The sequence below is a fragment of the Centroberyx affinis genome, unplaced genomic scaffold (genome assembly GCF_046629955.1).
Source record: "Centroberyx affinis isolate AG114_WGS23_722 - 3 ecotype Tasmania unplaced genomic scaffold, CSIRO-AGI_Caff_v1 ptg007598l_1, whole genome shotgun sequence".
Classification (NCBI taxonomy): Eukaryota; Metazoa; Chordata; class Actinopteri; order Beryciformes; family Berycidae; genus Centroberyx; species Centroberyx affinis.
Window position 1 is genome coordinate 22,501 of NW_027283833.1, and position 12,500 is coordinate 35,000.

A 12,500-nucleotide genomic window follows, 5' to 3' on the forward strand; every position below is an offset into this window, starting at 1 on the left:
AGAGGAATCTGACTTTACTTTGTTTCTGCACTTTATTTCCTCATTTCTAATGTTTCCAGTGAAAAGAATCCTGTCCTCTCTCCTTTTAGAACCACATGGAAAAGATCACAGCTGACAGCGTTCTCTGTTCTAAAGAGGAACTCAGGAACTTTTACTCTGAGGACATTTTAAATCACTTAAAACACTTTGTACTTTTACTGAAGGAGATTTTTACACCAGAACTTTTACTTCTACTGCAGTAAAATATCAGCAGAGTAACAGTACTTCTACTTGAATAAGACGTGCTAAGTGCTCTTTCCACCGCTGCTAACCGGTGTAAACAGACTAACGGTCGAGCACTGAAGTTTCCCAGCTTCCTCTCGGTCCCTGAAGTAGATGAAAACTTGGTCAACAAGCCGCCAGTCTGCTACCGGACCGGGACTTCACTGTTTTCTACCGCGGATTATCTTTTCATCGTTACACAACTCGGTAAAGCCGGTGTGAAACTCTCCCGTCCTCTGTCTCTGTTGTTTATTAGTAGATTCAGATTCTATTGTTTGAGTTCTACTGTGTGCAGCGGCCGCGGAGTGTCAGCTCGCGAGCCTCTGTGTGTCTGTCTCCATGTGGGCAGATTACAGTCTAACAAAAGACTCGCTTTGCTCTTCTCACTTCTGCTCGGTTTAATTCAGATTAATGAAGCCGCGCCGTCGGCCTCAGTGTTTCTGCTCACTTCGCTTCTCTTCTTTCACTTTATCGGCTGTAAACACACTTTCTCACTCTGTTTTCCCTCCTTTTTTTTAAAAGTGTGGCAGTGAAGGAGAGTTGGGAAAGAAAGATGCCGCTTCTCCACAGAAAAGCCTTCATCCGACAGAAACCCCCGGCTGATCTCAGACCAGATGAAGAGGTTTTCCTCTGTAAAATCACACACGAAATCTTCAGGACTTACGAGTATGTAACTGAATATTAATCTGTCTATGATACCCGGTTCAGAGGTTAAAGTGAAGTTTGAATGAAGTCCTGACTGACAGTTGGTCACTGATGTTGGCAAACTTCCAGACAAGATAAACAAAAGCGAACTTTATTTTGAAAGAAATTTCAAATTTATATTTCTATATATCCAGATATAAAGCTCTGTCCGCCGGTAATAAAGAGGATAAACCGGCTAGCTGGTGGATTAACTGACTCTTATCACAGTTTGGCAGGTGGAACGTTAGCTAGCTGAGCTAAGTAGGTTAGCGGCTACTAGCTAGCTGTGCTGCTGTCAGTCGCTAGTTAGCACGAGCTAGTTTAGCCGCTAGCTAACCAGCGGGACTGGAGCCGGGCCTGCTAGCCGAGGATCAGACCTGCAGCCCGGGCAGGAGGTCCTGGACCGGACCTGACCGGGTCAGGTGCGTTAGTAAAGTCTCTGAACTCCAGATGGATGAAGCTCCAGACTCCAGTCAGGAGCTTCTCCAGCTCCATGAGTCCAAGCAGCCAGTTCCTCTGTCTGTCTGAAACTCTGTGTTCCTACTGGAGGTCCAGATCCTGAACCTGAACCTCAGGCTCCTACAGGTCTGAAAGTCTGGAAATGGATGGGAAAATATTCTGGTCATTTCCAGGCTCTTAATAAGTTTGGAAATTGCTTAAAAGGTTTGGAAAAGTATTGAAAAATGTTGTTTACTGTCCTGATATACATACAAATAAACACTTTCTGTGGCTGTAGACCCGTCACCAAGAGTCTTCATCCTTAGAGAGAAAAGGCAGAGTCAGTAGGGGAAGATCAGCGTAAATCATACTGAACACCAAAATCAATCAAAACAAGAAGTTAAAGTCTGGAAATTTTAAATTGACAATTTGTAGGAAACATCAAACCTGTCTGTCTGTCTGTCTGTTGAGTTGAATGAATGAGACTCTAGAATGTTCTTCTGTTCTCCTTCAAACTCCCAAGAGACTCACCTTTTAAAACTGCTTTTATTGTTTGAATTGTGTTTTTCCTGTTTGATTTATACTTCATTTATACGTTTCATGTTTTATCTGCCATTGATGGAAAGTGTCTTAGACTGTCTGTACAAATGAAATGTATTATTATTATTATTATTATTATTAGGGTTAGGCTTCTGTTAAGCTTCACCAAGCAATAGATGGGAATCAGCTGATCTCTCCCCCTCCCCCTCCCTCCCGCAGTGAGTTTTTTGAGCGGACCATCCTGTGTAACAGTCTGGTGTGGAGTTGTGCTCTGACGGGGCGAGCGGGCCTGACGTACCTGGAGGCGGTGGAGAGCGAGCGGCGTGCGCGGCAGAGCCTGCAGAGTTTCCCGGCGGCGCTGGTGGCTCCGCTGCTCCACCTGGTGGCTCTGACCCGCCGCTGCAGGCTGACGGAGCTCTGCGACGACGTCTACGCCTTCGTGAAGGAGCGCTACTTCCCCGGAGAGACCGTGGACGTCACCGGACGCAACGGAGCCAGGTACCGCTCATCGCCGAGCGCTCCGTCGTCAACGGCGACCGGGTCACGGCTGACTTTGGTGTAGAGCTGCAACGATTAATCGATTAGTTGTCAACTATTAAATTAATCGCCAACTATTTTGATAATCGATTAATCGGTTTGAGTGATTTTTTAAGAAAAGTAAGTCAAAATTCTCTGATTCCAGCTTCTTAAATGTGAATATTTTCTGGTTTCTTTCCTCCTCTATGACAGTAAACTGAATATCTTTGGGTTGTGGACAAAACAAGACATTTGAGGACGTCATCTTGGGCTTTGGGAAACACTGATCCACATTTTTCACCATTTTCTGACATTTTATAGACCAAACAACTAATCGATTAATCGAGAAAATAATCGACAGATTAATCGACAATGAAAATAATCGATAGTTGCAGCCCTACTTTAGTGATGCTGTGGGGAAAGTAGGACGGGGCACGGCACACGAACCGGACGGTGTACAGAATATTAGGTTTAGTTGTAATGGAGCAAGTTGTTTTGGGCTTTAATCAACAATATTCCACTTAGTTTTAACATGGAGTTTATTTGACCGCCATGAAAAGCAGAATATAATCTCCTCACCAAGATCAGATGCAGCTGGACCAGTTTGTAGCGTTCAGATTTTTACTTCCCATTCGTTTGAATGGAAGCTGACATTGAACACGTTGGTGAACAGATTCAGCATCAGATCCTGCTGTAAGACAATAAAGCAGCAACTGGTCCGTCCTCATTTTGCATTTCTATTATTGCTTTACACTAAAATTAGTATTTAAAGTAGGGCTGAACGATTTTGAAAAAATATCTAGTTGTGATTATTTTGACTGATATTACAATTGCGATATGATTTGCGATATTAGAGGGAATGATAATTTTTACATCATTATTCTCATTTTCATTGAAAAACGTATTAAAATGATTATGGTGTGATTTTTGCGGGGATCTGTACCAAACAAAGATGTTTTCTTCAGTCTGTAGAGTATGATGTGTAGGCCAGGACATCTCTGCAGCACCACAATATTTAATTTAAAATTCTATTTTGACACATTTCACCTTTAACAAATATTGTGCCTCCTGCAATTTGAAAATTGCAGTAGGCCATATTGAGATTTCGATAAAATTTCGATTAATTGTTCAGCCTTAATTTAAAGTTCAAAGTAGATCCGGTCTCCCAAACAGGAAGTATCTCTCCTGAATGGTATCCCTCCGCTGTGTTCTCTTCTGTCAGTAAAAAAGCTGTTTGGTGAGATTCTGTTCTGTAGCATCGGACCAACAGTCAGCAGCAGGATCTGATGCTGAATCTGTTCACCAACGTGTTCAATGTCAGTTTCCATTCAAATGAATGGGAAGAAAAAATCTGAACGTTACAAACTGGTCCAGCTGCATCTGATCTTGGTCAGTAGATTATATTCTGCTTTTCAAATAGAAAACCTCCATGTTAAAACTGAGTGGAATATTGCTTTAATTTGTGAGTTAGACATCTTTCAGTACGCACTGTGTTGACAGACTGGATCTGGGCCCAGGTGCATAAAGATAAACCTAAAAGATAAATCCAATCTGACTTTACGTCAGATTTAAATTAGGCAGATTTATTACCATAGCAACAAAATTCTTAATCCAAGAGCCCCACTGCTCTGATCAGTCTGCTGCTCAGGATGGAGGGTGATGGATGGATGGTTGTGGTTTTGTTGGATGGTTGGATGTTTTGTTGTTTTGTTGGATGGTTTGTTGGATGTTTTGTTGGTTTGTTTGTTGGATGGTTTGTTGGATGTTTTGTTGGATGGTTTGTTGTTTTGTTGGATGTTTTGTTGGTTGGTTTGTTGGATGGTTTGTTGGATGGTTTGTTGTTTTGTTGGATGTTTTGTTGGTTTGTTGGATGTTTTGTTGGTTTGTTTGTTGGATGGTTTGTTGGATGTTTTGTTGGATGGTTTGTTGTTTTGTTGGATGTTTTGTTGGTTGGTTTGTTGGATGGTTTGTTGGATGTTTTGTTGGATGTTTTGTTGGTTTGTTGGATGGTTTGTTTTGTTGGATGTTTTGTTGGTTTGTTTGTTGGATGTTTGTTGGATGTTTTGTTGTTTTGTTGGATGTTTTGTTGGTTTGTTGGATGGTTTGTTTTGTTGGATGGTTTGTTGGATGTTTTGTTGGATGGTTTGTTTGTTGGATGGTTTGTTGGATGTTTTGTTGTTTTGTTGGATGGTTTGTTGTTTTGTTGGATGTTTTGTTGGTTGGTTTGTTGGATGGTTTGTTTTGTTGGATGGTTTGTTGGTTTGTTGCATGGTTTGTTGGTTTGTTGGATGTTTTGTTGGATGGTTTGTTGGATGTTTTGTTGTTTTGTTGGATGGTTTGTTGTTTTGTTGGTTGGTTTGTTGGATGGTTTGTTTTGTTGGATGGTTTGTTGTTTTGTTGGATGGTTTGTTGGTTTGTTGGATGTTTTGTTTTGTTGGATGGTTTGTTGGATGGTTTGTTGTTTTGTTGGATGGTTTGTTGGTTTGTTGGATGGTTTGTTGGATGGTTTGTTGTTTTGTTGGATGGTTTGTTGGATGGTTTGTTGTTTTGTTGGATGTTTTGTTTTGTTGGATGTTTTGTTGGATGGTTTGTTGTTTTGTTGGATGGTTTGTTGGATGGTTTGTTGGATGTTTTGTTGGATGGTTTGTTGGATGGTTTGTTGTTTTGTTGGATGTTTTGTTGGATGGTTGTTTTGTTGGTTGGTTTGTTGGATGGTTTGTTTTGGATGGTTTGTTGTTTTGTTGGATGGTTTGTTGGATGGTTTGTTGTTTTGTTGGATGGTTTGTTGGATGGTTTGTTGTTTTGTTGGATGGTTTGTTGGATGGTTTGTTGGATGGTTTGTTGGATGGTTTGTTGTTTTGTTGGATGGTTTGTTGGATGGTTTGTTGGATGGTTTGTTGTTTTGTTGGATGGTTTGTTGGATGGTTTGTTGGATGGTTTGTTGGATGGTTTGTTGTTTTGTTGGATGGTTTGTTGGATGGTTTGTTGTTTTGTTGGATGGTTTGTTTTGTTGGATGGTTTGTTGTTTTGTTGGATGGTTTGTTGGATGGTTTGTTGTTTTGTTGGATGTTTTGTTGTTTTGTTGGATGGTTTGTTGTTTTGTTGGATGGTTTGTTGTCTGACAGTGACTTGGCTCTGCAGCAGCATGGCGTCTTGCTGATCCAACAACACGACCTGAACTCTGTTATTTTCACCAGACTGATCATTATCTGAGTGGGAAAGTCTGTCTGCTGGAGGGGGGAGGGGAGGGGAGGGTCTTCAATCCAGTTAGTAGAGGTTCTTCTCTCAGCATGTGACTGTGCATCCTGCTCTTCGGTGAATCCAGAACAGATCTGGATCCTGTCTGCTGCAGGCGGACTTCTTGTTCCTTAACCAGCTCCATTTTCAGCTGGCTTGTACCTGCGATGTCCCGGTTTGAGTCCAGCAAGTCATCCTCCTCTCTCTACTCTGAACTATCCGATAAAGCAGAAATACCAAAATGATAATAGCTTGGTTTTGCCAGGTTTGTTTCTTTATTTTGGTTTTTAACTGGTCTTAAATTCAGTTCCAAGGGGCACTGAAAAGGTCTTGAAAAGGTCTTGAAAAGGTCTTGAAAAGGCGGCAGACAGAGAGCAGGATGAGCTGCAGCAGAGTTCAGACTCTCAGCAGCATCAGGCCACAGGGTGGAGTTCAGTTCAGCACAGCGCCACCCAGAGGAAGCCAAGTGCAAATGATTTGGACTTCAGTTGTCATGTTTAAAAACTAAAATGAATGTAGATTTTATTTTCAGAATCCTGTCAGCCTGGCAGGTTTCTGCTGGCTGGAGCGTGGAGAGGAAACCAGAAAACACACAACTGCACTCTGTGATGTCATCCAGGTTAACCTTCACTGTGTGTGTGTGTGTGTGTGTGTGTGTGTGTTGCAGACATGTGTGTGAGATCCTGGAGGTCCAGTCTCCTCATGCCAGTGTTAACGGGGCGCCGGTTAACGGCCACACCAAGCCAGCAGAGGGCGACACCATCGTCATCAGCGACAGCGACGAGGAGAGCAGCGCGCCCAAAACCCCCAGAGCACAGCTCAACGGGTCAGTAGGTCAAAGGTCACCGGGTCAGAGGGCCTAGATCAAGGGGTCGGTGGAAAAGTAAAGTTCTGCTGTAGATCTGGACCATGATCTACAGCCATGTGAGATGGCTCTGACCTGTGTGTGTGTGTGTGTGTGTGTGTGTGTGTGTGTGTGTGTGTGTGTGTGTGTGTGTGTGTGTGTGTCAGCAGGAAGAAGAAGAAGCCTCTGAGTCCGTCGGTGTTCAGATACACAGTGAGGATGACGAAGGAGGAAGACAGCGAGCCGTTCACCGCCAAAGCCAACCAGATCAGGTCAGATAATATTCACGTTGGTAACACTTCCCCCTTGGAAAAGCTTTATTTATTTATTTATGTGGTTTCTGTCCGTCCCTCTGGAGTCAGCTGGTGTCAGACGGCTGATCTTATTGGATCTGACTCCGTTTGTTTTGTTGTTTTGCTTCTTCAGTCGCAGGAAGAACATTTTGTCCAGAGAGAGACTGAAGCTGCTGTTCAAGCAGCACTGTGAACCTCAGAATGGAACCATCGCACTCAAGGTGGGTACTGTGATACCCCAAAACCCTGATACCCCCAAAACCCTGATACCCCCAAAACCCTGATACCCCCATGCCTAAATACCCTGATACTGTAACCCAGATATCTCAACACCCTGATACTCCAATACCAAATACCCTGATACCCTGATACCTAAATACTATAGCCATGATACCCTAATACCCAGACGCCCTGATACCCAGACACCCTAATACCCTAATATCCAGACACCCAAATACCCAGACACCCTGATACCCTAATACCCAGACACCCTAATACTCACCCTGATACCCCTGCACTGTATCCCTGACTGCTGTGTGTTCAGTGTCTACTGTTGAACTGCCTCAGGTTAATGTGTGTGTGTGTGTGTGTGTGTGTGTGTTCCAGTCCTCTACAGTAGTGAAGTACCGGCTTGCAGAACAGACTTTCTCCCAGTTCTTTCCGGACGAGCCCCCCCTCTTCCCCTTCAGCCCCCCCCCTAAGGGGCGGGGCCACGGCTCACCTGGACAGGTGAGGAAATGTCTGGGATTGGCTGATGACAGCGCTGTCCCTGTGTGTCCCAGCAACATGACTGGGGAAACATGACGAGGAAACATGGAAAACAAAACATCTGAATTCATCTGAGTCACAGAAAATGGCCGTGCCAGTGTTTAGATTTAAAGGGTTTAAATGAAAATGACATAATTAAGAACAGTCCGTCATGTCTTAAAGCAGTGAGTCTCAACCTTTTTCATATCAAGGACCCCTAATTTAGTCCACATTTGGGTCTCGGTCCCCCATTTGATGAGATCAAATGGGGGACCGACAGAGACCGTCAGACAGAGAAACTATGATCAAAACAGTCATTCTTCTGCATTCTCTAATTGTGTTAACTTCTTGTAAATGAAATAATGCTGAAGTTTAACAATTCATCAATTTGCCTGTGGACCCCCTGGAACCCCCTCAAGGACCCCTGGTGGTCCCCGGACCCCACGTTGAGAAACACTGTCTTAAAGCTCTTCTCCACGGCTCTTCTGTCTGTCTGTCTGTCTGCAGCAGAGCTCGTCCCTGCTGAAGGCGGCGGAGGAGAAGCTGAAGCTGCTGCAGCAGAAGGAGGAGATGGTGTCTGCAGGGCAGGAGAAGGCCAGGGTGAAGAAGGAGAAGGAGGAGGCACTGGAGGCCAAGAGGAGGGAGAAGGAGGACAGAGAGAAGCTGAAGGAGGAGCTGAGGAGGAGGTTTGAGGAGGAGAAGCAGAGGAGGAAGGAGGACAAGGAGCGCATGAAGCTGGAGAAGGAGAGGGTGAGTTCAGCTGCCAGTCCAGACACCTGGACGGGTTCGATGGAGTGAAATATATTCTTTCTTTTTTGGCTGACCATACCTGTGAAGTGTCAGTGCTGTGATGAATCGGTCACACGTCTGTCTGGACGTAGAGGACGTCTAATATTTGTCTAAACACCTCTTCTCTGCTCCAGGAACGAGAGAAGCTGAAGGAGGAGAAGAAGAAATACGCAGAACGACTGAAACTGTGGAACAAACCCAGAGAAGACATGGAGTGTGAAGACCTGAAGGTCGGTGAACATTTCCAACAAACTTTACCTGAGGTTCCTCATTCAGGATTTCTAGAGGAACAGGAATCTGTAACTCTGTGTGTGTGTGTGTGTGTGTGTGTGTGTGTGTGTGTGTGTGTGTGTGTGTGTGTGTGTGTGTGTGTGTGTGTGTGTGTGCTGACAGGAGCTGCCGTGCGCGGTTCCGGTCCGGACTCGTCTGCCTGCCGATCTGTTTGGAGATGCTCTGATGGTTGTGGAGTTCCTCAGGGCGTTTGGAGAGGTGTTCGACCTGAAGGACGAGTTTCCTGACGGAGTCTCACTGGGTCAGAACACCATTTCTCTACTGCTGTGCTGGTCTGAACTGGTCTGTACTGGTCTGTTCTGGACCCAAACTGGACCAGTACGCTGTGGTTTCCCTTGTGTTCTGGTCCCAGTCTGGTTCAGTATGGGTTCTGGTTAGACGGCCAAACATTTTTGGTTCTGGTGTATTTTCAGTGGGAGGTGGCAGGTTGACAAGCTGGTTCCTAATGCGGTTCTACAAACAACCAGACCTGCTGCTGGTACTGTACCAGTAGAACCAGTATGGGTACATTTGTTTGTCTCCATCTCTGCAGAGGTTCTGGAGGTTTAGCTGGTTCTAACAGGTTCTAACAGGTTCTCCCTCTCTGCAGAGGTTCTGGAGGTTTAGCCGGTTCTAACAGGTTCTCCCTCTCTGCAGAGGTTCTGGAGGTTTAGCTGGTTCTAACAGGTTCTGGAGGTTTAGCTGGTTCTAACAGGTTCTAACAGGTTCTCCCTCTCTGCAGAGGTTCTGGAGGAGGCTCTGATGGTTTCAGATCCTGAAGGTCCGCTCTGTGAACTCCTCTTCTTCTTCCTGTCGGCCATCTTCCAGGCTCTGGCTGAGGAGCAGGAGGAGGAGGCCAAGGAACAGGCGGAAGGTACACACACACACACACACACACACACACACACACAGAGAGAGAGAGAGAGAGACACACACACCATCGCACACACACACTCTCCTATATGTATAATACACTGACGCGCAAAACCAGATGGACAAAGTTGATATATATCTGTATAATCTCTCTATATAGTAGTATAGTATAGTATAGTAGTATATAAACTGTCAATAAATAATCTATAATGAATCTGTCTAAAAATGAACTGTAATGTGTGTGTAGATCTGTCGGAGGCTCTGGACGATGATTCAGATCCCACCCAGTCTGCGATGAGCGCTGTCGCCTCATTGGCTGCTGCCTGGCCTCAGCTGCACCAGGGTAACACACACACACACACACACACACACACACACACACACACACACACACACACACACACACACACTGTCAGAGACCCGGGGTATGAGTAGTACATATAACAAACCTCATCTACCTGTCTGTCTCTCTACCTGTCTGTCTCCCAGGCTGCAGTCTGAAGCAGTTGGACCTGGACAGTTGCACTCTGTCAGAAATCCTTCGTCTCCACATCCTGGCGTCTGGCGCCAACTGTAACCACGGCAACGCCAAGTTCCGGTACCAGAAGCAGGGCGGGTTCACGTTGACGGACGACCCGTGCGTCGAGCTGCGATTGGCTGAGCCGGCGCTGCTGAAGAAGCTGGCGTGCACGGCGGTGTACGACCTGATGCCAGGTCAGTCTGCTGCCCCGAAACACCATGAAACACCACCAGACACTATGAAACACTGTGAAACACCACCAGACACCATGAAACACCACCAGACACCATGAAACACCATGAAACACCACCAGACACCATGAAACACCATGAAACACCATGAAACACCACCAGACACCATGGAACACCACCAGACACCGTGAAACACCACCAGACACCATGAAACACCACCAGACACCATGAAACACCATGAAACGCCACCAGACACCGTGAAACACCACCAGACACCGTGAAACACCCCCAGACACCATGAAACACCACCAGACACCATGAAACACCACCAAACACCATGAAACACCACCAGACACCATGAAACACCACCAGACACCATGGAACACCACCAGACACCATGAAACACCATGAAACGCCACCAGACACCGTGAAACACCACCAGACACCGTGAAACACCACCAGACACCATGGAACACCACCAGACACCATGGAACACCACCAGACACTATGGAACACCACCAGACACTATGGAACACCACCAGACACTATGGAACACCACCAGACACCATGAAACACCATTAAATGCCACCAGACACCATGAAACACCACCAGACACCATGAAACACCATGAAACACCACCAGACACCGTGAAACACCACCAGACACCATGAAACACCACCAGACACCATGGAACACCACCAGACACTATGGAACACCACCAGACACCATGAAACACCACCAGACACCATGAAACACCATGAAACGCCACCAGACACCATGAAACGCCACCAGACACCATGAAACACCACCAGACACCGTGAAACACCATGAAACGCCACCAGACACCATGAAACACCACCAGACACCATGAAACACCATGAAACGCCACCAGACACCATGAAACACCACCAGACACCATGAAACACCATGAAACGCCACCAGACACCATGAAACACCATGAAACGCCACCAGACACCATGAAACACCACCAGACACCATGAAACACCACCAGACACCATGAAACACCATGAAACGCCACCAGACACCATGAAACACCACCAGACACCATGAAACACCACCAGACACCGTGAAACACCATGAAACACCACCAGACAGTATGGAACACCACCAGACACCATGAAACACCATTAAATGCCACCAGACACCATGAAACACCACCAGACACCATGAAACACCATGAAACACCACCAGACACCGTGAAACACCACCAGACACCATGAAACACCACCAGACACTATGGAACACCACCAGACACTATGGAACACCACCAGACACCATGAAACACCACCAGACACCATGAAACACCATGAAACACCACCAGACACCATGAAACACCACCAGACACCATGAAACACCACCAGACACCGTGAAACACCATGAAACGCCACCAGACACCATGAAACACCACCAGACACCATGAAACACCACCAGACACCGTGAAACACCATGAAACGCCACCAGACACCATGAAACACCACCAGACACCATGAAACACCATGAAACGCCACCAGACACCATGAAACACCACCAGACACCATGAAACACCATGAAACGCCACCAGACACCATGAAACACCACCAGACACCATGAAACGCCACCAGACACCGTGAAACACCACCAGACACTATGAAATGTTGTTTATGTTGTTGTAGAGCCACTTTGAGTCCACAGTTTTTGTTGATGTGAAGAATAATGTTCAGATAGAGGGACGCTCTTATTACCCAGCCGCTGTCAGCATGCATTATATCAAACACCCACCAAAATCAAATCCGGTCAAGAACATAGGGTCTGGAAAAAATATGGAATTTTAAAATGGAAACCGTGTAGGAACCCTGCCAATCATCTCACATAATCTTCATCTATACAGTGATATGACCTAGTTAGCAGGGGCGAGATGTCTATCTGCGTAAATCATCTTGAACACCAGACAAAAATCTTCATCTTCCCTTGCACTGTGGAGGTCGGGACGGATAGATATTGATCGGTATTGATCCGCTACAGGAGAGAAGCTGCGGATCCTGCAGGCTCTGCTGGGGAAGCTGCTCACTCTGGCGTCCAGCAGGGATCTGATCGAAGACTGTGTGGAGGAGCAGAGAGCCGCCAGGCAGGAGCTGAGGGAGATCAAGGCTGAGCAACACCGCAGAGAGAGAGAGGAGGCCGCACACAGGTACACACACACACACACACACACACACACCGCAGAGAGAGAGAGAGAGGTGGCCGCACACAGGTACACACACACACACACACACACACACCGCAGAGAGAGAGAGAGA

At 46.0% G+C, this 12,500-nt stretch overlaps 1 protein-coding gene across 1 annotated transcript in view; it reads left to right on the plus strand.

Moving 5' to 3' along the window:
* Nucleotides 1–369: 369 nt before the first annotated feature.
* Nucleotides 370–12,500, plus strand: part of baz1a (bromodomain adjacent to zinc finger domain, 1A) — a gene marked incomplete at its 3' end in the record, with an annotated part of 18,423 nt that continues 6,292 nt past the window's right edge. The window contains 14 exon segments of the mRNA XM_071513877.1: nucleotides 370–468; nucleotides 784–927; nucleotides 2,143–2,421; nucleotides 6,344–6,502; nucleotides 6,691–6,792; nucleotides 6,947–7,034; nucleotides 7,420–7,542; nucleotides 8,068–8,310; nucleotides 8,484–8,579; nucleotides 8,743–8,881; nucleotides 9,362–9,493; nucleotides 9,740–9,835; nucleotides 9,982–10,206; nucleotides 12,226–12,391. Of these exon segments, the coding sequence (XP_071369978.1) occupies nucleotides 815–927; nucleotides 2,143–2,421; nucleotides 6,344–6,502; nucleotides 6,691–6,792; nucleotides 6,947–7,034; nucleotides 7,420–7,542; nucleotides 8,068–8,310; nucleotides 8,484–8,579; nucleotides 8,743–8,881; nucleotides 9,362–9,493; nucleotides 9,740–9,835; nucleotides 9,982–10,206; nucleotides 12,226–12,391 (1,961 nt within the window).